Here is a 25649-nt window from a genome sequence, read left to right on the forward strand (position 1 = left end):
GCTTCTGGGCTGGCTGGGGTGGATGGATCTGAGTCATCCTAGAGGGCTGGCAGGCTGGGGTCGCAAGATGTTGGGGTGGGTCTGAGCCATTCTGTGAGGTCCCTACATGGTTTTGGGTTGGGGGCTATGGGCCATCTGAGAGGGTGGGGTTCTGAGGGTTGGGGTGCTCTGGGCTGTTGCAGCAGGGGGCTGATGTGAGGTCCCAGGGGCTTGGGGGCTCCAGGCTGTCTGGGGGGTTCTGTGTGACCATAGCTCTGTGTCCCAGGTTCCATGCACCACTCTACCTCAATGTCCCATGTGGAGGGCGGATTTGGCAAACCCTGGAGCAAGAAACAGCTGAGGTGAGGCAGGAAGGGGCTGAGTGGGTGGGGAGCATCGCAGGTGTGGGGGCTGGGCCAGGAGCTGTTGGGCCCTAACCCTTGGTAGGGGTGGGGATGGGGATATGGGAGGTGGAGCCTTCCCCCAGCTCAGCCCATCCCACCCCCAGCTCTGTGCAAGGGCCAGAGCTGGCACATGTGGCCTGGGGGGGGGGGGGGGGACTGTCCCTTTTTGTGGGCATGGCTTGTCTCTCCATAGCCACACCCTGGCCCCCTGCTGTCCTCGCAGTCATCTGTGCAGGGGGCAGGGTCTGTTCCCCTCTGGGGTGGGCATGGTAACGTGGGGCCCATCCCTTTCTGGGGGCAGAGCCTGTCTCTGGCCAGCCCCTCACCCCTCCTTTCCCTGCAGCCATCCGCTGTCGCAGGCCGTGTCATTTAGCATCCCCTTTGGGCTGGACAGTGACGTGGACATCGTGATGGGGAACCCCGTGGGCATGCTGCGCTCCATCAGCTCAGACAGCTTGGCACCTGTGCCCACCCGCTTGGCCCGCTCCCCTGGCCCCCTCCCTGAGGACGCTGCCCAGCGGCTGGCCAAGGACGAGGCCCCCAATGGGCTGGTGGCGCCACACCGGACAGTGCACAAGGTGGCGCTGTCTGCCAAGGGGGTTGTGGAGCGCGAGGGCCCCCCCGTGGAGAACGGGCTGGCGGACGGGTACCCCGACCTGCCCACCATTGAGGAGGCCCTGCAGATCATCCACAGCAGCGAGCGCCTGCACCCCGAGGGGGCGGCCGACGGCTTCTACCTGCATTCGCCAGAGCCAACCAAGCCCACCCAGGCGCCCGAGCCCACGCCAGCACTGGCTGTCTACCGCTTCCACAGCGGGCCCCCCAACGGGCGTGCTGAGGGCCCCACCCCCCCTGGGGACGGCAGCTTGGACTCGGACGCTGAGGACCCTGCCCGCCTGCCTGGCACCAAGGACGACACCTCCTCGGGCCTGAGCTCGCTGAGCTCCCAGCCCGACAGCGCAGGCTCCTCAGGCGCTGGCGTGCGCATGACCAGCTTCGCCGAGCGCAAGAAGAAGCTGGTGGCCCCCGAGGGCAAGGCCTTGCAGAAGAGCACCGGTGAGAGCTCGGAGGCAGGCGCCGTGCCCCCTGAGGACAGTCCTGGCCGCAGCCCTGCCCTGAGCTCCGAGATGAGCCAGCTGGGTGCCCGGCTGGAGGAGAAGCGACGCGCCATTGAGGCGCAGAAGAAGCGCATCGAGGCCATCTTTGCCAAGCACCGCCAGCGTCTGGGCAAGAGCGCCTTCCTGCAGCTCAAACGCAGGGAGGGGGGAGAGGAGGAGGAGGAGGAGGGGGAGGCCAAGCTGTCGCTGGAGGAGCGGCTGGCCCGGCTGGAGGCAGAGGAGGACGGGGGCAGCCTGCAGGTGCAGGCTGAGGAGGATGGGCCAAGCCAGGGCCGCCTGGAGAAGCAGGTGACGTTCTCGCCAGAGATCAAGGGGGCCCCACTGGATGAGAACCTGGGCGATTACAACCGGGCCGTGGCCAAGCTGAACACGGCGCTGAGCTCCCTGCAGCTGGACATGCACCGCCTGAGCCAGCAGCAGCAGCGCCTGCTCCAGGAGAAGAAGCCCAGCCAGGCCTGGGTCATCCCGGCCCCCAAGGGCCCCGCCCCACGGGCCAGCCGGGAATTCGTGCCACCCCGCTCCGTGGAGCTCTCGTCCTCTTCGCCCTCGCCTTCCCCCTCCCGTAAGCCCCCCGTCCCCACTGCGCCCCGCTCGCCCCAGCCAGCCCCCAAGAAGGCTGCCCCCACGCCCCCCAAGAGTCCCAAGCATGCCCGGCCTGTGGAGCTGAAGCTGCCTCCCCTGACGCGGGTGCTGACGCCCCCCCACAACGTGGACACCCTGCCCCACCTGCGCAAGTTCTCGCCCAGCCAGGTGCCCATGCAGACCCGTTCCTCCATCCACTTCTCGGAGGAGGTAGCTGGGCCGGAGCAGACACTTGAGTCCCCTGAGCTGGAGACCCAGGGCAATCTGCGCCCTGTGGCCTCCGTGGTGCCGCAGGGCGGGATGGGCAGCGCCCGGGTGTCTGGGGACGGCACCAGTGATGTGTCCTCGCCGGGCGAGCGGCGGAGCAGCCTCATTGAGATCCCACTGTCCAGCCTCCAGGCTGAGGAGGGTGACGGGGATGACTCGCTGGAGGAGTCGCTGACCGAGGTGATGGATGCAGAGCCACGGGCTGGCCTGGGATTCTTCTTCAAGGTGAGAGCTAGGCCACATGGGACAGAGCCACACATCCCCGCTGCCCCAGGGTACCCCTCCCATGGCCCATCACTGGGCTGCCTGCCGGGGCCACTCAGGACAGCACTGAGCCTGTCTCGGCCGCAACCCGCCATCGTCACAGAAGCCCCTGGGTTGGGAGTGCTCCTCTCTGGGGAGGGGGGAGCAGGGAATGGGACACAGGGCCTTTCCCCTCTAGGGGGCTGTCATGGAGTGTGGGGGGGAATTAGGGTCCTGCATCCCCCTCTTCCTGCGATTCACCGTGACTCTCAGCCAGCCAGTAAAACCGAAGGTTTATTAGACGACAGGAACACAGTCCTAAGCAGAGCTTGCGGGTACAACCAGGACCCCTCGGCCAGGTCCCTCTGGAGGGCAGGGAGCTTAGACCCCAACCCTGGGGGGTTCCCTCCATTTTTCCAGCCAGCTTCAAACTGAAACTCCCCTGCAGCCGTTTCCTTCCACTCTCCCCCCACCCCACCCCCCGGCTCCTCCTCCAGCCTTTGTTCCGTTTTCTGTGCAAAGGTGTTACCTGGCCCCATCCCCCTCCCGGCTCAGGTTACAGGCTCAGGTATTGTCCCTCAAGTAAAGTCACCCCCTGCTCTCCCATCCCCCATGCAGACAGTCCCCGTAAAACTAGATGACCTTCCCAGGTCAGTCTGCCCCACTCCCTACTGCTCTGCTCTGGCCGGCTCAGTGTCAGGAATGGCACATGGGGCCTTTCCCCTGTAGGGGTGCTGTCCCCAGCACCGGGAGACTTGCTGGTTCAGGCTTCTGTGGGGTTCCCTCCTCCTCCCCTTGGGCTCTCTTGGGTCACAGCCAGCTCCTTCCTGTAGGGAAATCCTGGTGCTACTGTTTTTGGCTCCCTGCCTCCCCCAGGTGCCTCCTCTGAGCAGGCTCCTCCCCTAGGGTCTGCAGCAGGGGGCTGGCTGGGATGCAGTCCTGCCCCTCTGGTGCTGTGGCATTGACTGGTGGCTGGGCTGGGCTGGGCTGGGCTGGGGGTCGCTCCTGTCCCAGTGGGCCATGTGGGGGCAGTGCTATGGGATGTTAGCTCAGCTGTATAGTTAACCCTTTGGATTCTGCCAGGATCAGACTATTGCAGTGGTTCTGAAAGTTTTGTACTGGTGACCCCTTTCACATAGCAAGCCTCTGAGTAAGACCCCCCCCCCCAATAAACGATGAACACTTCTTTATATGTTTAACACCATTATAAATGCTGGAGGCAAAGCAGGGTTTGGAGTGGAGGCTGACAGCTCACGACCCCCCATGTAATAACCTCATGACCGCCTGAGGGGTCCCAACCCCCAGTTTGAGAACCCCTGGACTATTGCCTAGAACACATTGTGGAGGGATGCAGGTGTAGGGTCCATGGGAGTTGGGCACCTCAGAATCTTTGTGGATCTGGGTCTAGCGATTGTCTTTTTTGCTTAACTCCCACATGCTGGGGCTGCATGGGGGACACTGCAGGGGATTAACTGACCTGAGAGCAGCAAGGGGATCTGGGCCTCACGAGCCATAGCTGTAGGACTGCCTAGGAAATGACACATTCCCCTGGCGAACTCCTTGCCTCAGGATAGTGCCCAGGGCAGGAGCTTAGCTGGCTCTGAGGGTTAGATATTGGTCTGGGTAACACCACTGCTGTTACAGGCCTGGATGGTCAGTATTTGCCCCTGAGCAGGGTGGCTTCCTGCCCCTCCCTCTGAAGCAGCAGGGCAGTGGCCCAGCTCGGCTATGGACTGGGATAGCTGGACCCTGCTCTCAGCTGTGTGGCTTTCTGGGGCCCCTGGGGCTTATGCTGAGGTCCGTGGAGCTGGCAAGTGGGTGGGAGTGTTGGGATACCCAGGATGCACTACAGGCTTGTTCTGGCTTCATGGGGATGTGCCCACCCTCCCTGGAGCTGTGGCAGCACCCCATGTCCAGTGCTGCCCTCTGTGCCTGGTGTCTGCTGTCCCAGGGGCTGCTGTGTGCCCACATACCACCCATCACTGTTACCTGCAGACCCCGGCCCTCCCTGCTCACTAGCTCTGTCCCTGCCCAGGATGACGAGAAGCCGGAGGACGAGATGGCCCAGAAACGGGCCAGCCTGCTGGAGCGCCAGCAGCGGCGCAATGAGGAGGCGCGGCAGCGCAAGCAGTGGCTGGAGGCTGAGAAGGAGCAGAAGGAGGAGGCAGCCAGGTGGGCAGGGGGGAGTCGAGGAGCAGGGGCAGTGTCAGGGAAGGAGCCCATTTCAGGTGGGTGGAGGCAGGTGCCAGGGTGACACCCAGGGGGAGTGCATGACTGGGTGGTGCCTGGGGGGGCTGGGCCACAGTGTGGTGGAGCCCAGGTCTACAGGCACCCAGGAGTGTGTGTTTGGGGGGCTGGTCTGAACCACACTGGGGTGGTGCCAGGCGGGGGGGGGGGGTGCAGGGAGCCCTACAGCAGGGCTGGCTGGGGGGGCTTTGGGGCAGAGCCCAGCCCCTCATGGCCATACTCCCTGTGCCAGGCTGCAGACAGAGGAGCGCCCACGGCCGGAGGAGGAAGCAAGCCCACGGCGCGGTGACTTCACACGCCAGGAGTACCTGCGGCGCCACCAGCTGAAGCTCATGGAGGACCTGGACAAGGTGCTGCGACAGAAGCCAACCACGGTGCGCGCCCTCAAGAAGGGACGGCCCAAGACGGTGTTCTGTGACGACTCGGCCCTGGCCCGCAGCCCGGTCAAGGGGCTCCTCGGTACGGCTAGTTCATGGACAGTGGGGGTAGGGGGAGGTGGGTTCATGGGAGCCACCCCTTGCCCAGCTGTCTCACGCAGCCAAACCACCTACTCCAGGACCTGGAGGGCCCAGGAGTCGAGTCTGACTTAACTTTGGCAGGGAGGTGCCTGTTTGGGGGGCTGGGGGGATGTTTTGGGCGCTGTCTGACTGAGCTCTCTGCCCCCCCCCCCCCCAAGGATCCAGGCTCAGCAAGGTGTACTCCCAGTCGACCCTGTCCCTCTCCACCGTGGCCAACGACCCTGGGACCTCGCTGACTGTCAAGAGACCCTCCAGGTGAGAGCGCGGGGGGGGGGGCGGGGAGGGGGAGCTGGGCAAGTAACCCCCTGTGCTTCTCCATGCTCCACCCGCCCCCCCCCGATTCTGCCACTTTAGATACTGGGAGGGGGGTTCATCCTGGCTCCTCCTAGGGGCCTGTAGCAAGGGGAGAAAGCAGCATGGCTCCCATTGGCAGGGAAAGCTCCAGGCTGGGGGGCTGGCCTGGGGCCATCCCTGGAGTCCTTCCTCCTTTCTTGGGGGGGTGGGGGTGGAGTCTCCTGGGGGGGGGGGGCAGTGATGGAGATGGAAGGTTTGGGGTGGGGGGGGTGACTCCCAGGGAGCTGGAGGGTGAGTCTGATTGGCCCCTGCATTGGAACTCCTGCCCCATATCTAACTGCCCCACAGAGCCGCCTCCCCCTCAGGCCTGATGTCCCCCAGCCGGCTGCTGGGCAGCCAGAGCCGTGAGCGGGACTGGGAGAATGCATCTACTGCCTCGTCGCCTGCCTCTGTGCCTGAGTACACAGGTGAGACCCTCCCCCTCTGTCCTAGAGCACAGGGATGAGACCCCCCTGCCACCCTTCCTCCAGCCCAGAGTACACAGGTGAGACCCACCACCACCATCCTACCCTGTCCCTCCTCTGTGCCTGAGTACGTGGGTGAGACCCCCCCGTCCTGCCTCCCCCCACTTCTACTGCTCCTCCAACCCCAAGTACATGGGTGAGATCCGCTGCTGCCTCCCCACCCTGCATCCCCCCCTCTTGCCTTCCCCCACCACCCTGTCTCCATCCAGAGTACATGGGTAAGATCCCTGCCCTGCCTCCACCCCACTCCCCTCACTGCCTCCTCTCCAGCCTCCATCCCTGAGTAAATGGGTGAGACCCCTTCCCTCTCCTGCTCTGCCTCCACTGCCCCTACTTCCATCCCTGAGTACGCAGGGGCCAGGGCCCCAGCTGGGGAAGTCTCTGGGAGGAAGCCCTTTGCTGTGCCAGACCCCAACAGGTCTCTCTCTTCCTCCAGGACAGGCCACATGGCCTCCCACCTCCTGAGACTGACCCGCTGGGCTTCACCCGGTGAGCCCTGCCCAGCGAGTCCAGCTGAGACAGACCCTGGGAGAGACCCGTCCACTCCGCAGGGCCTGACGCCACTCAGCCCGGGTGACTGGGCCACTCCCCCAGCGTTGTCAGAACAGTCGGGTTTCTTAGGCACCTGGACCCCAGCCTGGGAAGTCCTTAGGCCAGCCCAGAGCAATGATGGGTGAAGCCCTGAGCCTGGCCAAGCCCTGACATTCAGACTCTGTCTGACCACCTTGCTCAGATCCCAGGTGGGAGCCAATGCTCCTCCCCCCCCCCCCCCAATCCTTTTGTTTTCGAGCTGGGGTCTGCGCTCAGTGGCTCTGTGCCATTCTGACCTCTGTCTCTTAGGGCAGGCTAAGATCAAACAGTCCTCCCCCCCATGCAAAATACAGGGGAAACTGAGGCACATAGGATTTATAAAAAAAGTTCCCACTTTGTCACAATGTCTGAGACCCTGTCCCCACCCAGCCTCTCACCTGCCTCCACCGCCTGCCCCAGCCCTGAGACACCCCTCCCCCCAACACCTCTAGCTGCCACCTCCATCCCCATGGACATTGATTAGAACTGCCTGGGCTGGTCTGTTGGCCGGCTGGAGCCCAGTGGGAGGTCCCCTGGGGGCAGAGCCTGGTGGGGCAGTTCCTAGGTCACTGGATCTAGCTCTAACCAACTCTCCCTGGCAGGGCCCAAGCTGTATAAAGAGCCGAGCGCCAAGTCCAACAAGCACATCATCCACAATGCGCTGTCACACTGCTGCCTGGCTGGCCGCGTCAACGAGCCCCACAAGAACAAGATCCTGGAGGTGAGGGGGGGGACCCCTTACTCCCCCATCCCAGAGCGGGAGGTGACTGGGTGCGCCTTTTGGCTGAAGAGGTGGCCCCACTGGGGTATGGCTGGGGGGCGAAGGGGGCTCTTGTGTTATAGGGCTGAGGGCTTGTCTGGTCTCTAATCCCTCCCCTGTTCCCCAGGAGATGGAAAGGAGCAAGGCCCATCACTTCCTGATCCTGTTCCGAGACTCCAGCTGCCAGTTCCGGGCGCTCTACACACCGGCAGGGGAGACAGAGGAGCTGACGCGCTTGACGGGCTATGGTCCCCGCACCATCAGCCAGGCCATGATCGAGGGCATCTACAAGTACAACTCGGACCGCAAGCGCTTCACCCAGATCCCTGCCAAGACCATGTCCATGAGTGTCGATGCCATCACCATCCAGGGCCACCTCTGGCAGACCAAGAAGCCAGGCACTCCTAAGAAGCCAGGCACCCCTAAATAACCTCTCCTGGCCTCTCTGAGCTGAGCTAATCCTTCACACAGCTGCTGCTGCTGCAGGACCCCTCTGCCCCGGCTGTGTGCCCAGGCAGGGCCCAGCAAGGCGGGGGAAAGGCTTATCCTGGGAACTGCCAAATACACTAATAAACTATGGGGTCAAAGGGCACAGGGGAGAGAACTGACTTGGTAAGGCCTGGCCCTGCCCCCAACCTATGCTGAGGGGAGGGGCTAGGTGCCCCTAGGCTGGCTACTCTGCTCTCTACCCCCCCCCCCCCCCACCACCACCACCACCATCTGAATGTCAGACTGCACCCCAGGGGCATGTCTCTCCCCCTCCCTCCATGAGGTGTGGATCAGGGCCTGGCCCCTGGGCTGTGTACATTATACATAACTATACAGAGATTGAGCTATTTAAATGATTTTGCAATGATTTGTATATAGTGAGTTGCATTTGATAAGTGGGATGGGCCAGGGGTGGGGGGGGGAGGGACAATGGGTGGAGGTGGGGGGTGTCTGTCTCTTCATGTCTTGTCTATTTTGTATCTTCTGAGCTTCTGCCACAATTGAATTCTGTGTTGAATTTCCCCCCTTGCAGGGAGGGGGCTGGGCACAGGACTGGGCACCATGGGCCCTGGGGGGGAGGGGACCTGGCCTGAACCCACCTGCAGCTGCCCCAGGGAGCAGGACTCCCAGTGCCCATGGCTCCCCCACCCCTCCTAGCCCAGGTGGCTGCTGCCTGTGCCCCTGGTTGGGGCTGAAGTTGGACTGCTGGCCAGCTGGGAGGGGCCTGCTCCCTTTTAGGGGGCTGGCTAGAGCAGAGGGAAGGGGAGCTGGGCCTGGTCAGGTGATAGCCCCCTGGCACTGATGCCTGGGCAGGGCCTGCTGGCTCCCTGTGGTGGGGGGGGCTGGGCAATGCTGTAATGAGCTGGCAGGGCCCTCACCCTGTCACTTAATAAAGTAATTTAAATGAGCTTCTGTCTCTGCCTGGTTCCTCGAGCAGCAGATGCCCAGGCCAGCAGCCTCCCCCTGCTGCCCCAGTGCATAGGGGAGCTGGGTGTCAAGGAACCTGGGTGCTAGCCCCAGCTTGGGGAAGGGTGAGTCAAGTAGGGCTGAGCAGGGGTCCTGGGATCAGGACTCCAAGGTGCAGCCTCTGGTTTCAGTTGAATCCTACATGGAAAATTTTTCCTTGTGGTTTTATGATGGAAAAACAAACTTCTTCCCCACCCCTCCCACATGGTGCAGGCTAAGCCCTTGCTGGCACTCAGAGCAGGGGCTACGGGCTGCATGTGGAAAATGTTTTTTTTTTTTTGGGGGGGGGTGGCTCCTGGGCTGTTGTGACTCTACACCCCCCCCCCCCCCCACACACACACACACAGCAGCAAGAACTGCTCTGATCTAGCCTCACCTTGTATCAGCTGGTCCAGGGGGCAGAACTGGTGCCTGACCAGCATGTTTAACCCTAACACTCAAAGGTGCCTGGGCTGCTGCTCAGTTCCAACCCCCCACCTCACATCATCCCTCCTGCAGCAAGGGCTCAGCCAGAACAGGGTCCCTTTTCCCCAGCCCTGCCCTAGAATAGCATTGTGCAAGGGGGGGTAGGCCTCCAAGGCAAGCCCAGGCTCTGGCCCTGCAAGCTTGAGCTGCTGGAGCCCTGACTGGGCAGGGACAGGGTGACAGTTCACCCTGTCCCTGCCCAGCATGGGGGGAGGGGGGGGTGGAGAAGAGAGGCCTGAGTGCGGGGGGGGGGGGGGGCAGCACCCTGCCTAGAGCTGTTCCCAAGCCCCTGCCCCCCCTCCCTGAGCAATGAAAGCCCAGTTGGGGTTAGAAAAAGAAACATTTATAGTAAAACACCCTGCCTCAGACACAGCAGCCCCTTCAGGGGGGGCGCTCCCCCTCTCCCTGCACCAGAGCCAGGGGTGTGGCCACCCATGCCCCAGCAATGGCAGCAGTGGGGGAAGAGCACCAAGCACACGGTTCACCCTGCTCACTAGCTGGTGGAGACCAGATGGAGGGGCAGATTAGCCCCAGTCAGATGGGCCCCAGGCCTGAGCCCAGATCCAGGACTGGCTCCCTCCCCACTTAACAAGCCTGGCTCCCAAAGTGCTTCATGGGGGAGGGGTGGGCAGGCTGGCTCCACACCCTCCTGCCAATGGCCCTGAGCAGGGTCCTCCCCTGCCTGGGTGGCACAGCCCTACCCCATCCCACCCCCTCCCTGCTAGGAGCCAGGGCCCCACAGCCCAGAACTCAGGGAGCCTGCTTGGCCTACAGGCCCAGGAGAACTAGGGCAGCAGCGTTCCCAGCCAGCCACAGGGGCATGGACACTCAGCCCATGCTCTAGGGGATCAGCCACAGGCCAGCACCAGCCCAGGAATCTCAAAGTCCAGACCCCTCTGCCCGCAGTCCAGGAGGGGAGCAGGATCCATGGTGCCCACTGGCTGCCCCCAGTTCCAGTTCAGTCGGTCTTCAGCCCCCCGAACACAGCCGAGGGGATGCTCTGCTGCTCCAGCTGCACCTCTGCAGGGAGAAGGGGAGGGTGAGTCAGTGGTGAGCCAGCACCCAGGGGCACCCGCCTACGGCCAGGAGACAGACCCTGCCCATCTCCCATCCTCAGCCTGAGGGGCAGGACGTATCCAGCTACACTAGGCCCCTCCCCCAGCCAGCCCCCCAGCCACAACTGCGCACCCCCCCCTTACCGTCAGGCTCATTCTCCTCGCTCTCACCCCCCTCCTCCTCCTCGTCAATGTCGATCTCGTCAGGGTTCGCTTGCCTGGAGAGTGCGGCCAGCTCGCTGCGTGATGCATCGCTCCTGCCAACATACCGGGGGGGAGGGGAGTGAGCAAGTCCTCCCTACGCCAGCTACTCCAGAAACAGTCTTGGGCCCCCACAGTGCCCACCCCCATCCATCCACAGCTCCCCACATGAGTTTAGGCCTAGGACAGGCTCCCCCCAGTGTGCGGGGGGCTATGGCTGGCTATGCTGTGGGTGCCAGCCCCAGCCTGCAGGGAAGGGATGAGGGCAGCACCAAGCAGGGAGGGTGGTTGGGGGTTACGGGCTCAGCTGGTGAGAAGCCAGCCTGGCTTTCAGCCCCGGGCTGCACTGGCACACTGGGCCCTGGGCAAGGGGCACATCAGAGCCATTGCTGGCTATAAGGCAGGGGAGCCGAGCCGAGCCCCAGCATGCAGTAGGGCTGGCTGCCCAGATGCATAATGGCAGGTGTAGTCACCACAAGCTGCCCTATGCATACAGACCTGACAAAGAGGATCTTCTCCTTGGCCCGGGGTTTGTCCCGCTCTGCCTCGGCCGCCAACTGCTCTGCCCGCTGCTCTAGCAGCTTCATGTCGTCCATACCACTCTGCCCCGGCGCCAGGTCTGACACTGGAACCAGACAGCAGGGTGAATGCCAGGGAGCCCTCGGGGTGGGATACAGGTGCCCCCAAGGCTCCCACCCTATGCAGGGGTTGCTTACCGGTGCCCGTGGCGTTGCTGGAGACTTTGAGCATCTGCGAGGCCATGAAGTTGACCTGGGTGTTGTAGGTGGCCTGGACGCTGCGTTTGATGCGCAGCATCTCCCGGATCGTGTCTTCGTTCCCGTGCCGGATCTCAAAGTCCTTCCACGTCTGCCAGAAGGAGCCTGTGGTCTGGGGGGTGGGGGTGGACAATGGGAGTGAGCCTTGCGGTGCCCACCCCCATGGCCTGCCCTACCCGTCCCCTCACCCCAGTAACTGCTACTAGACCACCCCCACCCAGCTCAGAGGCCATCTCCCCCCAGGGCTCAGGCTGTTACTGGAGATGGGGGCAGGATGCTGGGCCACTCCTGGGGCACTAAACCACCTAAACACCCCCCCCTCTAGCTCCATGGTCTGCAAGACTCGCCCCCAGTGTGGGTGGGGCCTCAGGGAGCCCCACCCCTAAAGAGCCAGACTTAGCCCAGGGCTGTCCTGGGGCTGGGGATGTGGCAGTAATGCCCAGAAAAGGGCAGAGGGGGAGCCCTGCACCCATTTATAGGGGCCCTATCACAGTCAAGACCCTCCCCACTCACTCCAGGGCTACAGGTTCCAGCAGTCACAGCGAGACACCCCCACCCAGCCTGGTTCTGGTCTGGCGGGAGGCCCATGTCCAGCACTGCTGCATCCCCACCATAGCCAGGGGGGAGGGGGCGCAGGGTGGGCACCCCGGGTCACTGTAGTGCCAATTGGTGGGGGGGGGTCAAGGGTCGAGCCCTCCACTGCCAGCTCCAGGAGTGAGGGTGGCACTGGTCCATCTCCCAGCCTCCTCCAGGGCAACTGACCCCTCTAGCAGGGCCCAAAGCCCACCTGGCTGGACAGAGTAGCAGGGAAACCAAGCCTGAGGACGGTAGTGTCAGGGACCAGACTGTAGGGGACAATCCCACCCCCAGGACCTGGCTTGCTCTGCCAGCCCACGTTTGCCCGGGGCCCTTACCCGGGGGTCACAGATCTGCGAGCAGTAGGAGTAGATGGCCCGGGCCCGGTCGATCTCGCCCAGCTTGCATTCCATGTCGGCAAAGCGCTGGCACATCTCGCGGGCGTGCTCGTCTGACAGCACCTGGGAGAGAGTGCCCTGAATCCCACCAGCCCCACCCCCCATCGCACCCTGGGGGGGATGGACGGACAGACAGACCTCACAGCATGCGCTGCCATGCCCCCGGCCCCACCCCTGGGTGGGGGAGTCAGGATGCCATGCAGTGTGCTCCCTGCAGGCTGCGGCTCAGAACAGGCCTCTCCCCCCCCCACCCCAAGATCCCGGGTTCGTGGCTTCACAGCCTTGGGCTGCAGAGTGCCAGGGGTGTTTGGGGCTCGGCCCAGTGCTGTCTGTGCCCATCTCTGCCGCCCGAGCGCCCCTGCTACAAGAAGGCAGTGCTACCCTCCAGCGCTGGGACCTCAGCCAGCCCATGCCTCTCACTGCCTGCTGGATGGGTCTAGGGCTCCTCAGCACTGGCCCATGGGATGTGGGTGCAGGAGGCTGGGAGGGGTTTCTCCAAGGGAATGGCAGGAAGGGGCCTAGGACAGCCCAATGCACTGGCACACTGGTGTGGGGGCACGGCTCTAGGCCCATGTGTGAGGGGGGAAGAGGGAAAGCTCCACCAGCCCTGCCCCCTACCTCACCTCAATGGCCTTCTCATAGATGCTGCGGGTGTGGGTGACCCCGTAGATCTCGGCCGCCCGCTTGATGTAGATGTTGTACATCTCGTACTGCTCCGAGGGCTGCACGGCCCGCGTGGCCCGCTCATACACCGCCATGGCATGCCGCGCCAGCCCGAACTCCTCCTCCAGCTTGGCATACAACAGGTAGATGGCTGCGGGGACAGGGTGAGTCAGGGGCCGGCTGGCACAGGGTACGACTGAGGGCCCTAGTACAGGGACACCAGGCCACAGGGTGACTCGGAATCAAATCAGAAACCCGCAGCACCACTGGGGTAGAGGCAAAGCTGGCTGGCAGGGGGGCTGCATATGGGGGCGCTGGCCCTGCCACTGCCCAGGGTCTCAGGCCCTTTGCCACACAGCAGTCTGTGCCCGAGTCCACATGGAGCCACAGGGCCCAGTGGGGCTGGGCTCCCCACTTCAGTATCCCATCCGCCAGGGTTCCCCTCGGCTTGGAGACAGGACTGGGCACCAGTGCGGGTGGAATGCTGGCCAGACAGCGCCACATGGCAGTTGATGCCAGGATGCCCTCATATCCGGGAGCCAGAAACCCCGCCCCCCCCCCCCAACATACTCTTGGCATATTTCTGGGGGCAGCCGTCCAGCGCCTGCTCGAAGAGGTCGCGGGCACGCTCCAGCTTCTTGCCGCCATAGCGGTCGATGAACTTGGTCAGGTAGGTGTTCCAAATGTCGTACACGTTGGGCCAGCGGAACAGGGAGATGCCCCTCTCGTAGGCCTGCCGAGGGAGGAGTGAGAGCATGGCTGCCTGGGTCCCCCCTGGAGCCCTCACGCCTGGCAGCAACTGGGGGCACTTCCATGACCCCCCTGGGAGCAATCGCACCCCCCCCCCGATCTGCACATTAACCCTTTAATTCCCACGGCGCCACCTCAGAGCCCTTTTGACCCAGCCAGATCTGCAGCCCCTCCCTCACTGGGCAAACACCTGCCAATCAGGGGCTCTCTGCAAACCCTGCCCACCAGTACTTCTCCCCACCCCAACTCTGCTTCTCGGAGCCCAGCTAAGTCCCACCCTCCCTCACCCTTAACAACGGAGCTCCCCTGCACCTTGAAGCTCTCCTCGAAGTAGGTGTGCTCCTCCAGGAAGAGGGCATAGTTGATGATGATCTGGGGCGTGGCGATGCGCAGGTCCAGGATGCGGTCGTACACCGCCTTGGTGGACTAGGAGAGAAGACCAGGCCGGCAACAGTATTAGGTGGATTACAGTAAGGGCTGGCATGCTGCAGGGATCCAGGTGACCCAGCAGGATGGGCAGGGGCAGGTGCAGGCTGAGCCTGGCACCATCCTCAGTGGAGTCCACCCCCTCTCTCCCCCAGTTCCTCTGCCGGATAGCAGCTAGGGCCCGGCTCCGTGACCCCCCTCGGGACCTGGCCCCTGACAAGGGTGGGTATCCTCACCTTGAAGGTGCCCAGACTCTCTTCCAGGTCGGCCAGCATGGACCAGACCTTGAGGGACTTGTACACACGGTTCTGGACGGGCTCCGAGGCATCGAAGTACTCTGCTTTCTTGGCTGGGATGGCCGTGGCTTTCTGTGGGGCAAGAGAGGAGGGCGCTCAGTGGGGGCAGCGAACCCTGTGCCCAGGATTTCACTGCCAGCAGCAAACAGAGTGGGCAGGGCGATTCAGGGACCCATGACATCCCCTGGCAGGCGCCACGCAGGCAGCTTCTCACCATCACTCACTGTGTCCTCAGCAAAGCATGGCCCACACTCAAACCACTAGACTGCCTGCCCCTTCCACAGCTGGAAGTGGAACCCAGGAGTCCTGGTTCCTGCCCCCCCCCCACCCCCATTCTAACCATTAGACCCCCCACACCCCTCCCAAAGCTGGGAGCAGAACCCAGGAGTCCTGGTTCCTGCTCCCCCCCACCCAATCCCCACCCCTCTCAGAGCTGGGAGTGGAACCGTGGAGCCTGGGCCTTAACCTCAAGATGTTCCTCTCTCCTCTACCCACCCAGGACTCTCCAGCAGCCGGAGGGATGGTTGCCTGGTGCTTGCCCTCGTACTTGCCCTTGTACCCCACATTGCCACTCCCATCACCCCCCCATGCCCAGCAGGGCTGGGCTCACCCGGAGGATGCGCAGGGCCTGGTCATAGTTCTCATGGCGCAGCTCCATCTCCCCGTACTCGCACCACACGCAGGCCAGGTCGTCCACCTGCTTGAAGTTCACCTTGGTGGCTTTCTCAAATATGGTCCTGGCCTGGGGAAGGGGAGGGAGGCAGAATCAGAGGGAGCACAAGCTGCCCCTCCCCCCCTCCAGCCCCAGGCCAGCCCGCTCCCCGGAGCTGTGGCAGGAGCTCCGCCCACTCCCTTCCCCAGGCTCCGGCAGGGGCCCAGACACAGGGCACCCAGCCAGGCAGAATCCCTCCCTCACAAACCCCTCTGCCCTGGCCCCCCAGGGTTGGCATTAATGGGGACTCTGCGCAGACTCTCTCTCCAGGTGCTTGGCCGATGCTCCTGCCCAGTTTAACCCCCACTAGCAGCCACTGCTGGGAACATGAGCCCTCTTGGGTGATGCCTCAGGATGAGGGGCCTACCACCCCATACCCCAACCTCCCGATGAGTCCCCTGGCCCAGGGCATGGAGAGGGGTAGCTTCTCTTGGCCGTTCTCACTCCGCGCCCCCAGCAACACTCACATCCTCAATCTGCCCATTGTCCTCGTAGAACTTGGCGAAGGAGACCCAGAGTGTGTGTGTCTTGCCGGTGGCCTTGAAGGGGTCCACGGTCTGCACGGCCTCCGTGTAGGTGTTGATGATCTGTGGGGGCAGGTGGGCACCAGTGGTGGACCCAGCGGGAGAAGGGAATGCTCTGCTGAAGGCCTTTGCCAACAGAGCTGCTACAGCAGGGCCCACGCAGCCCCTCCCCCTGCCCCAGAGGGGCGCTCTCTAGGGGTGAGGGTGGAGTTCTCTTTCCCTTGGCTCCTCACTGGGGCAAGTGAGTCTCCCTGGTGATCTCACAAAACCCAGTGATGAGGAAATGGACCGAAATCCACCCACACCACACAGTCATGCAATGGGAGCAGCTTTCAGTCATTCCCAGCCTGGATTGGAACCCGGGCCCCATGCCCTGGGCTCGAGCCTGGATCAGAACCAGCGACACGGCCCCTCACCCTCATCCCCTGCCCCAGCCAGATCAGAACCGGTGCCTGTAGCCATTCCCTGTGCCCCAGCTGTTCTAATGCTCTGGACACATGCCCAAAGACAAGACAAGTCCTTGCTGCCCCACTCCTTGCGCAGCCACTTACACCCACTACCAGATGGGACGAAGTGGAAATAGTTTGTGAGTCCTGCTCCTGCCTCAGTTTCCCAGCAAGTGGAAAGAGCCTGGTTGCTCTCGGGGCAGGCTAGGAGACGGCTGGAGGTGCTGCCTAGCTGCCGGGGCCTTATTCCCCATGGCAGTGGAGCATCTGAGAAGTCAATGGGAACTCCAAATTCTAGGTCGTTGACACCTAGCACCCAAGGACCCAGGGAGGGACTTCCCCACCTCTCCTTAGGGAAGCTGAACAGCAGCCCCCCAGCTGGAGATCAAAGGACTGCCAAGGTCTGAGGTGGGGGACCAGGGCTGGCTGCTGGAAGGAGTCGGGGGCTCTCGCTTGGGGTTGAGCAAGGTTGATGGAGGGTCAGACAGAGCCTGAACAAAGGGGCTCGCTCCAGCTTGGCTGGGCTCTGGGCTGAGCAGGAGGGTCTGTGCTTTAATCTCAGTGCTCCGGGCTGACTACGGACTCCCCATGCTGCCTTCAGGGTGACTGATAACCCCGACTGTTCTGACAACGCTGTGTGAGCGTCGCAGCCAATGCTGGGTGAGCTCACGAATCCTGCATGGGGTCTGTCCCCGTGGGACTCGCTGAACGGAGCTCGTGGGGTGACGCAGGGGTGTGGAAACCCAAAGGCCCAGGCTCCGGAGGCGGTGAAGCCATGGGGCTCAACCTGGAGGAAGCATGACAGCCTGAGGGGGTCTGGCACAAGGGAAGGCTCCTCCGAGGGACTGTTCCAAAGCTGATCCCGTGAATCCACTGGGCTCAGGTCGGGGTGAACAGGCTCAGTGAGGGAGACGTGCACAGCTGGGAAATGCACTGACCCCGCCTGGGGCAGGAGGGCCCAGGGCAGGAGGGCCCAGGGCAGTGCCAGCTGCACAGCCTACCTCTGTGTAGCACACCAGCCCTGCACCCCCCACTACAGCGCCCTCTTGGGCAGCCCAGCACACTGCTTAGCCAGCAACTCTCACCCCCACAGCTTCCCAAGGACGCAGTGACCACCCTCATCTTAGAGACAGGGAAACCAAGGTACAGAACAACGGTGCCACTTGCCAGAGAGAACAGGGAGTGTGGGGCAGTACAGGGAACTCAGGTGTCCTGACTCACCCAAACCACTTACCAGCCTCTGCCTGGGGCTATTTCCCAAGCAAATCCCACCAGAGGGCTCAGCCATGCCAGGCTGGGCTTTTCAGAGCTCCGCAGACCACACACCTGGTGTCTCAGCCACTCCCTGAGCCATGAACCCATACCAAGCCATGCTGCACAATCCTGCGCCCCAAGCCCATCACACTACAGCGTGCATCAGCCTCGTGCAGCACTGATTAGCAGGGGAGATTTGTCCCACCCCAGAGATGGCTGCATCTCAGCACCAGGCACAGGATCCCTGTAAAGCCAGCCCCTTCCCATTACCCCAGAGGCAGCTGCATCTCAGCACCAGATGAGGAGTCCCTGTATAAACAGCTCCCACGTTCCCCATGCCCCAGAGGCAGCTGCACCTCTGCCCATCTCCCAACTCCCCCAGGATGCCACGTGGGGTGGGGGGGTCGTCACTGGGATGACAAGGCAGAGCCCCAGGGGGATGGCCCCTGCATGCTCCCCCGGGGGATGAGCTGGCCCTACCTCTCGGGGTTTGCCCTCGTAGAGCTTCACGCGCTTGTGCCACTCGTGGACGTTGTGGGGGTTCTGGCGCAGCAGCACGCTGTTGAGCAGCAGGGGGCGCCGTGTGATCAGCTGCTCAAAGCGAGCCAGGCGCAGTTCCAGGTCCACATCATCTGTAGTGGGGAGAGGCACAGGCAGATTAGCCACTGCCCCAGTGTCCCTGCCGGGCCTGGACCCCCACAGCAGGGGGGCGACAAGCTGATACACTGCCAGATGCTAGACACCCCAGCTCTCCCCCTCACCAAGAACCCCCGGCCTCCTAGGACAACTCAGCAGGGTCCTCCCACCCCACTGTGGGCTACGAACCAACCACCCAGCACCCTGCCCTGTCTGTGACCTGCCTCAGACCCAGCATGCCATGAGCCACCAGCACTGGATCGGACCAGGAGTGCAAGGACACTGCAGCCCTCCAAGCCAGGGGTGGGGGAGCAGGCGGCGGAGGGGAGGGGAAGGTGTTTAATAGCTCCCATTTCTACCCCCTCTCATATTAGAACGTGCACAGGCAGGAAGCAAGGCGCATGCGCCTCCAGCCTCAGACCCCAGGAAACGTCAAGGGGAAGGACTAGTTATCCCTGTCTTACACAGGGAAACAGAAACACAGAGACGTGACCCCAGGAGTCCTGAGCCCCAGCACCCCCCCTGTTTAACGCTCCCCACTCCCCTCCCAGAGCTGGGACTCGAACCCAGGAGTCCTGATTCCCAGCTCTACCCACTGGGCCTAGCAGGGTCTTACTATCCTCCACCCCTTCTGAGCGGTCATTTGTGCTTCCCATGAAGAGCAATCAGCTGCCAGAGTCTGGAGGCCAAATGCAGCCCTGGTGTAAGTGGTGTAACTGCAGAAGTCAGCATTACCCCCTTATCCCCCAGGGCCCCACTTGGGGCTCTGCCTCCCTGGGCCGGCCAATCCCTGCTGGGGAGCGCTGCATGTTACTCGCAGGCAGGGCCCAGCCCCCCACTCACCCTCCTCCTCCTGCCCCAGCTCAGAGGTGGTCTCCATCTTGGCTGCAATCATGCTCTCCTCGAACTGGGCATAGCTGTCAAACACCTGGGTGAAATCTCGCACCGTCATCACCGTCTGGATGGCCTCCTCGTACACGTCCCGGGCCTGAGACACACGCCACCGTGAGCAGGGCCACACACTCCCTGCCCCACAAGGGCCCCCCAAGCCAGCTCCCAGGAGAGAAATGGGAGCTATCGCCCCTCCACCCTGATAAGCCTTAAAGGGCCCTTGCCCGGCTGCATCTCAGCGCTATCTATGGGGTGGAGTATGGGGGACAGTTTATACAGGGATCCCCCGCCTGGCGCTGAGATGCAGCCACCTCTGGGGGTGAAATGTGGGGGCTGTTTGGTCCCTTGCCCGGGACTGAGATGTGGCTGCTCCTGGGGTGGGGTGCAGCAACTGTTTGTAGTAGAGAAAGAGCCTGGAGCAAAAAAAATGTAAGGCCTGAACCAGAGGCTGTGAACCAAAGTCAGGCCATGTATTAAAGTAAATGCTTACAAGGTGACTGTTCAGTATATGAACCTGTCAAAGCCGTTGCTAGTGGAGGCCCTAGATATTTACATAAATATATTTTAGAAGGCTAGTACAAATACACAAAAATGTCGGGGGACCTTGCCTAAACCCTTTGTGTGGCCAATAGACAGCTGAAATTCCCGCTGCTGACTGGGCCGCTCCTTCCCCCGGGCACTCACAGATTAGTGTACCTGTAGCTCCTATGGGATGCTAGGACTGTGCCGCTCCTTCCCCCGGGCACTCACAGGTTAGTGTACCTGTAGCTCCTAGGGGATGCTAGGACTGTGCCGCTCCTTCCCCCGGACACTCACAGGTTAGTATACCTGTAGCTCCTATGGGATGCTAGGGCTGTGCCGCTCCTTCCCCCGGACACTCACAGGTTAGTGTACCTGTAGCTCCTATGGGATGCTAGGACTGTGCCTGAAGGGCAATAAACCTGCCCAAGTGCCTTTGAATCAGCAGGCTGCACTGCCTGCTAGTGCGGATAACACTGGAGCTCCAACAAAAGCACTGAGCAACAGTAACAGCTTGGCAGCAACATTCCCCTCTTCTACACGGTTTAATAGTCACATGGCAACACCACACAAAGGGAGAGGATTCAACGCTATGGCGCTAGGAGCCTTAGAAATACTGCCTGGTTAGAGGAGACACTAACTAACTTCGGGGGAATGCAGAGAGTCAGCTGGAGCATGCTGGATTGGGCCTGGACACTGGGGTTAATATCCTCAAAGCTGAGAAACATATCATGGGCTCAGTGACCACGTAGTGTTCTGTGCGCTCTTTAACCCCTGTCATATTCCACCCCAGAGGCAGGCACACTCCAGAACCAGGGCAGTGATCCCTCCAAAGATGTGCTTTGGGCTCCTGCCAGATGAGACTGGCTAGACAAACAGGAGCTACCCCAGTGCCTGAGTGAGCAGGGAAGCCCAGCTGCTTTCCATATTGGGGTGGTGAACTCAGATACCCTGCATCCCTGCTGGGCTGGAACTCCACACAGCCCCCCCTCCCCTGCCCCCCACCATCCCTCTGCAGCCAGGGAAGCTCCGTGGGGGGCAGGGGAGGGGGGCTGTGAGGAGTTCCCCCAGCCTGCTTCCCTTTCCCTCCTCCCCCACCAGACTGCTCTGGTCTTTGCAGTACCCTCCCACAGCACCTCCCTCCCAGTTCCCCATGCCCCCTCCCCCCATTTCAGGATCCAGTTCAAACGTCACCCATCTTGTTTCAAAAACCCTCTTAGATTCAGCTCAACCGTCCCTGGTTCCTGTAACTTCCCCTCCATGAATCACCCAGCACCAGCTTCGGTGTGGCCCTTATGGCTGCTGCTGGAGAGAGCGCCTTCTCCCATGCAGCTCCTGGATCCAAACCTCAGGTGGAGACTTCCTTCTTCTCTCTCCCACTCCACCACAGCTGGTTTCTGTCCTCTCATCGCATGATTCACTAACCCTTTGGGGGCCCACGCTGCACCCAGCCATGCAACCTCCTGGGTTGTTGCTTCCCCAGGATTTTTAACCCCTGCGCCCACCAGATTAAACACCAGCTGCCCCTCGCAATGGGAAAGCCTTTGTCAGCAGCTAGTGCCACTCACAGAGCAGTCTGCATGGAACAGTGCCCATCCCTACAAGCTCCCAGTGCTGGCCTCGCCCACCCCCCAAGGTACCTTCTCAAAGTGCCCGCTGCGGATGTAGTAGTCGGCCAGGGAGCACCAGAGCTTGCCCAGCTGATCGGTGAAGCGGGTCAGGCCTCCGCGAATGATGGCCCCAACATTGAGGGACTTCACCTTGTCAGGGTTCTGGGAGATGAGGTCACACAGCTCGTGCCACAGCTGGAGGGGAGATAAGACATCAGGCAGCAGGGCAAGGCTACAAGGCCACTCAGCAACCACCAGGTGCTCCCAGGCCCTGAGGCCTATCTAGCCCATCCCCCACGACTACTGTGCCCATGTGGGAGCACACACCATGATGGCTACTCCAGTTCCTGCCCTGGGCTTGGTTTGCACAAATTAGCCCATCCCCTCCACTTCCTAACACTGTGGGCCCAGGCTCCAGGCTGAGGTCTGGTGCCCAGCCCCACTATTCACTCCTGCTGCCCCAACTGGCACATTCCAGGATGTGAGAGACCCTGCGTGGGGACAGTGCTCTGGGGGACTAGCAAAGAGGCTGGGGCACAAGCCATCCTTAAAGGGAGGGGGCAAGAGGAGCTATGAGCAATGGGGTGGATGACTGGCACAGCTGCCCCCTCAGGAAGGAAGCCTCGTCCTGGCAGCATGGGCACCTCACCTGGTAGTTGGATTTCCCCTCCTTTGAGATGAACCTCTCGTCATTGACCACGGTGGCAAGGCGGAGGGCAGCCTCGTCCAGCCGGTCAATGGAGCGCAGGTATTCAATGTACTCCTCGGCGTTCTCGGGGCTCAGCTGCAGCACACACCACGGGGATGAACATAGAATCATAGAATATCAGGGTTGGAAGGGACCTCAGGAGGTCATCTAGTCCAACCCCCTGCTCAAAGCAGGACCAATCCACAACTAAATCATCCCAGCCAGGGAACTGGGCTCCCAAAAAGTTCACGGAGGATAGGTTCATTGGTGGCTATTAGCCAAGATGGTCCGGGACGCAACCCCACGCTCGTGGTGACCCTAAACCATGGACTACCAGGAGCTGGGAGTGGTAGACCGCGGTGGATCACTCCATAATTGCCCTGTTCTGTACACTCCCCCAGAGCGCTAGCTCAGGCCACTGTCGGAGATGGGATACTAGGTTAGTTGTAGCTAGGCCTGACCCAGTCTGGCAGCCTTATGACTAAAGGCAACCCAGCACCCCCTGCCCCTCACAAGGCCCTAGCCCTAGAGCAGGGAGATTCTGGCACAGACACTATCACCATTACACAGATATAAGTACAGCATTTCCAGTGATGTCCACGTGGCAGCTAAACGGGTAATCCTCCCCCCCATGCTTTTGCAGGTTAACACTGCCCCCCTCTGCTCCCCCCCATCTCGAAGCACTTTACAGTTCACTAGGCCCCCTCTGTGAAGGGAAACTGAGGCACAGAGAGGGGAAGTGATTTGCCTGAGGTACCACAGCTAGCTGGGGCAGGGACAAGTGGAAGGACAGTGCAGAAGTTTGGGTGCTAACCTGGGATCGGGAGACACAGGTTCAATTCCTTGCTCTGGCTCAGCCTCCCTGCATAACCCTAGGCAGGTCACTCAGCCATCCCCTCCAATCCGTTTGCCTCCATTGCAATGCACCCTGCAGCTGTGGGCGGGGTTAGGGCTGGATTTTGACCCTATGAGGAGCAGAAGCTCCAAGGCCTTTGTTCCAATGTTGTGGATCCACTGTGCAGAGACAGGCAAACCCAGAGGAGACTGTTCAAAGAGGGGCAGCTCAGCAAAGAGCAAAGATCAGGGAGGCTGGCGCCCTTACCTTCAGGTATCTGCGGTAGACTCGCACAGCCGTCTCGGGCAGGGGGTACAAGCGCACAAACTTCAGGTAGAGGGGCCAGATGCGATGGTGCTGTGTGATGGGCAGCGCCCGGAGCGCCCGGTCAAAGGTCCTGCGCGTGCGGGTGATCCGGCACTGGTCCATGAGGAACTGGCAGTAATCTAGCCAGATCCGAGGCATCTGCCAGTTCAAGAGGTAGGATTACTTACTAGAGGACCACAGGCAGGGCCCGACTCCTCCCATCATAGTTATACTGCCATGCTATGGCATAGCTGTCCCTAAAGACAAAACCCCCTTCTCCCTAAGGAGGGAAGCCCTGTCCCCGACAACGTGGGTACCTCACCTGGTATTTGGATTTCCCCTCCTGTTTGTTTCATTCTAGCCAGAGCAATGAGCAGACAAGGCCTGGGGGTGAATCCTCAAGAGAACCCTACAGAGCCTTGTGCCTTGAAATTGCTGGTTCCAACCCAGCCCAAGGCCAGAAGTGACTGACAGCCACCAGTGGGGTTACATAAAATGAGCTTGCTAGGTCCAAGGCAGCTTCCTGCTGGCCCCCAGCCCATTAGCAAGCTGAGCACAATGAGACCTGGTCAGTGCCGATGCAAGCTGGCTAGTGATGGCATGGGGGAGCTGGCCCTGCGGGAGCCCAGGCTATGCCCATTCTGGAGACACATGGGACTCAGAGCAGGCAGGCAGGGGTCTAAGGTGTGGGAGGAGTTCATGGTTGTGATGAGGTCCAGGACACAAGGGGTCCATGGTTGGGTGATCTACAAGGGCGGCCAGAGCCTGGGGCAGGGTCTGTCCATGGTGGGGGACAGGGCCATGCAGAAAGCCTCCAACAACCCTGCCCTCACCAGGGAGCCTTCATCTACCACCATCAAGCCCAGCGGCTTTGCCGCTCATCTGTCCTGGGCCTCCCCGTACCTTGTGCATGAAGACGAGGGCACGTTCATGGCAATTGTTCACCTCCTCATAGCCGGGGTCAGTCACACACCTGTTCTTCACCTGCTTCCGGCGCTGCTTAAGGTAGTTGTACCACAGCTTGTAACTGCAAACACCATGGAGTTGTCACTACCAGAGGTTTCTGTAGCCTGCGCTCCTGTCCTGGCCCTCACAGAGCCTCCTGCTGGGAGAGGCTAGGCATGTGGTAGCCGGGAGCTGCCCATATCCAGTGCACCTGCACTTCTCTGTAGTGCTTCCCACATGAGATCACAGTAGTTGTGAGCTCCTAAAGGGTATGTCTACAACTGCGATCAAAGGGGTGACTGCAGAATGCGTCAACAGGGAAGCTACCTTCGATCTAGTGAGCTTGACTAGCTTAACAGCAGCACAGACACAGCAGCACGGGTTGTACAAGTGAGCCCACAAGCCCGGGTACGTACTTGAGTGACTAGCTTCATTGCCATTGTTATCAAGCTCGCTAGCTCCGGCGTGTCAACACATGCTGCTGTCACACCTCTTACTGCAACATAGACATGCCCAAAGAGTTCTCCATGTCTTCGCTCCCAGCCACATACCTGCCTGGCAGCTCCTTGAGGGCTCTCTCGTAGATCAGGTTCAGCACATGCCGGGGGGCGTTCTGCTTGAACTCAATGTAGCGGATCCAGCACTTGACAGAAAAGGGGTTGCGCAGGATTTCTTCCTCGTACTGCAGATCCTCCTCCTCCTGCATGTGGGAGGGGAAGGGGTTAGAGGCAGAGCCCAGGCCCCTCCTTTATACCCAGGAACCTCCGGGCACTAGCAGCACCGCTTCTGAAACTCAGAGTCTGTTTAGTAGGGAAACCACCAAGGGAATCCAAACTTTTAAAACTCATTTTCCTCTGTTTATTACAACCTGTTTCCTCATTCAGTGTTTGCTTCCTCCAGGCTGGCAGCCTGTTTTGTTAACATGGGGCTGGGGATGTAAACGTACTGGTTTATTATTGTAGGGTTGCCTAGAAGGGCCAGGGCTTTGCAAATGTTGTCTTGTCACTACAGGGTTGCTCAGGAAAACTAGGGCTGTACCTGTACACTGGTTGTTATTGCAGAGTTGCTCAGAACTGCACACACACTAGCTTGGTATTGGAGGGTACAATTAAAACCAGACAGAGAGCCAAGCTGAGATGTCGAAGGCCGACCCTTGCACCACAGCTCCAGGGCTGAGGCCTGGGCGAGGAATCATGGCACAAGAGTTGCTCCAGCACCTGGCAATGACAGGCATGTACACTTGAGGGTCCCTGAGTTTTCTAGGGTCGAACTTTGCAAACCCAGAGCTCAGCCCGGGTGTGCCCGATCGAAACCTTCCTCGCACAGTGGGGAGGCGGACAACGGGCCCCAGGCTGGTAGGGGGCAGGTCTGAGTCTATGGGAGGCAGCACGTGGGGGCGGGGGCGCTCTGGGTCCATGGGGAGGAAGGGGGCGGGGCTGGGTCTAAGAGGCGGGGCTCCCTGGCCACGGGGGCCTGGGGGCAGCGAGGGGGTGAGTTAGAGGGAACCCAAGGGCGGGGCGAGCCCAGGCCGAGGGGAAGGGGGGCGCTCTAGGCTACGGTGGCCTGAGAGGACATGACACGGCCGGGCACTCACGAAGAAGAGGTCCGGCTTCCCCTCGCCGGCGGCCACCGGCGTCTCCTCCAGCTCCGGCATCGCGGCTACACCAGACCCTGCGCCCCACACACACACACACCCCGACAGGCCCCGGCGCGCGG

General features: G+C 61.5%; 2 protein-coding genes across 2 annotated transcripts in view; one reads left to right on the forward strand and one right to left on the reverse strand.

Moving 5' to 3' along the window:
* Positions 1–8164, forward strand: part of CAMSAP3 (calmodulin regulated spectrin associated protein family member 3) — a 35522-nt gene extending 27358 nt beyond the window's left edge. Inside the window, exons 12-21 of the mRNA XM_065419668.1 lie at positions 266–341; positions 727–878; positions 999–2328; positions 2452–2575; positions 4629–4779; positions 4997–5299; positions 5517–5613; positions 6001–6119; positions 7349–7467; positions 7634–8164. Coding sequence (XP_065275740.1) covers positions 266–341; positions 727–878; positions 999–2328; positions 2452–2575; positions 4629–4779; positions 4997–5299; positions 5517–5613; positions 6001–6119; positions 7349–7467; positions 7634–7936 — 2774 coding nt within the window. The 3' untranslated portion in view covers positions 7937–8164. The remainder of the gene's footprint in view (positions 1–265; positions 342–726; positions 879–998; positions 2329–2451; positions 2576–4628; positions 4780–4996; positions 5300–5516; positions 5614–6000; positions 6120–7348; positions 7468–7633) is intronic.
* A 1634-nt stretch (positions 8165–9798) lies between these two features.
* Positions 9799–25592, reverse strand: XAB2 (XPA binding protein 2). Its single transcript, XM_065419432.1, has 19 exons — positions 25528–25592; positions 24485–24633; positions 23892–24015; positions 22950–23147; positions 21809–21943; positions 21190–21354; positions 18983–19127; positions 17984–18135; positions 15747–15866; positions 15178–15309; positions 14508–14639; positions 14158–14271; positions 13666–13828; positions 13056–13246; positions 12373–12495; positions 11399–11570; positions 11181–11307; positions 10626–10738; positions 9799–10446 (listed from the first exon to the last, which is right to left on the reverse strand). Exons 1-19 carry the CDS (start codon positions 25585–25587, stop codon positions 10385–10387), a joined length of 2577 nt encoding a protein of 858 aa, XP_065275504.1. The 5' UTR covers positions 25588–25592; the 3' UTR covers positions 9799–10384.
* Between the last annotated feature and the right edge of the window lie 57 nt (positions 25593–25649).

The sequence above is a fragment of the Emys orbicularis genome, chromosome 19 (genome assembly GCF_028017835.1).
Source record: "Emys orbicularis isolate rEmyOrb1 chromosome 19, rEmyOrb1.hap1, whole genome shotgun sequence".
Lineage (NCBI taxonomy): Eukaryota > Metazoa > Chordata > Testudines > Emydidae > Emys > Emys orbicularis.

Coding starts and splice junctions, on each gene's coding strand:
- XAB2 (XM_065419432.1), bottom strand. CDS start 25,587: ATGCCGGAGCTGGAGGAGACGCCGGTGGCCGCCGGCGAGGGGAAGCCG. Junction 15,867..17,983: donor ACGAGGGCAAACCCCGAGAG/GTAGGGCCAGCT, acceptor CTGCCCCCACAG/ATCATCAACACCTACACGGA. Junction 11,571..12,372: donor CGCAGATCTGTGACCCCCGG/GTAAGGGCCCCG, acceptor CCCACCCCCCAG/ACCACAGGCTCCTTCTGGCA.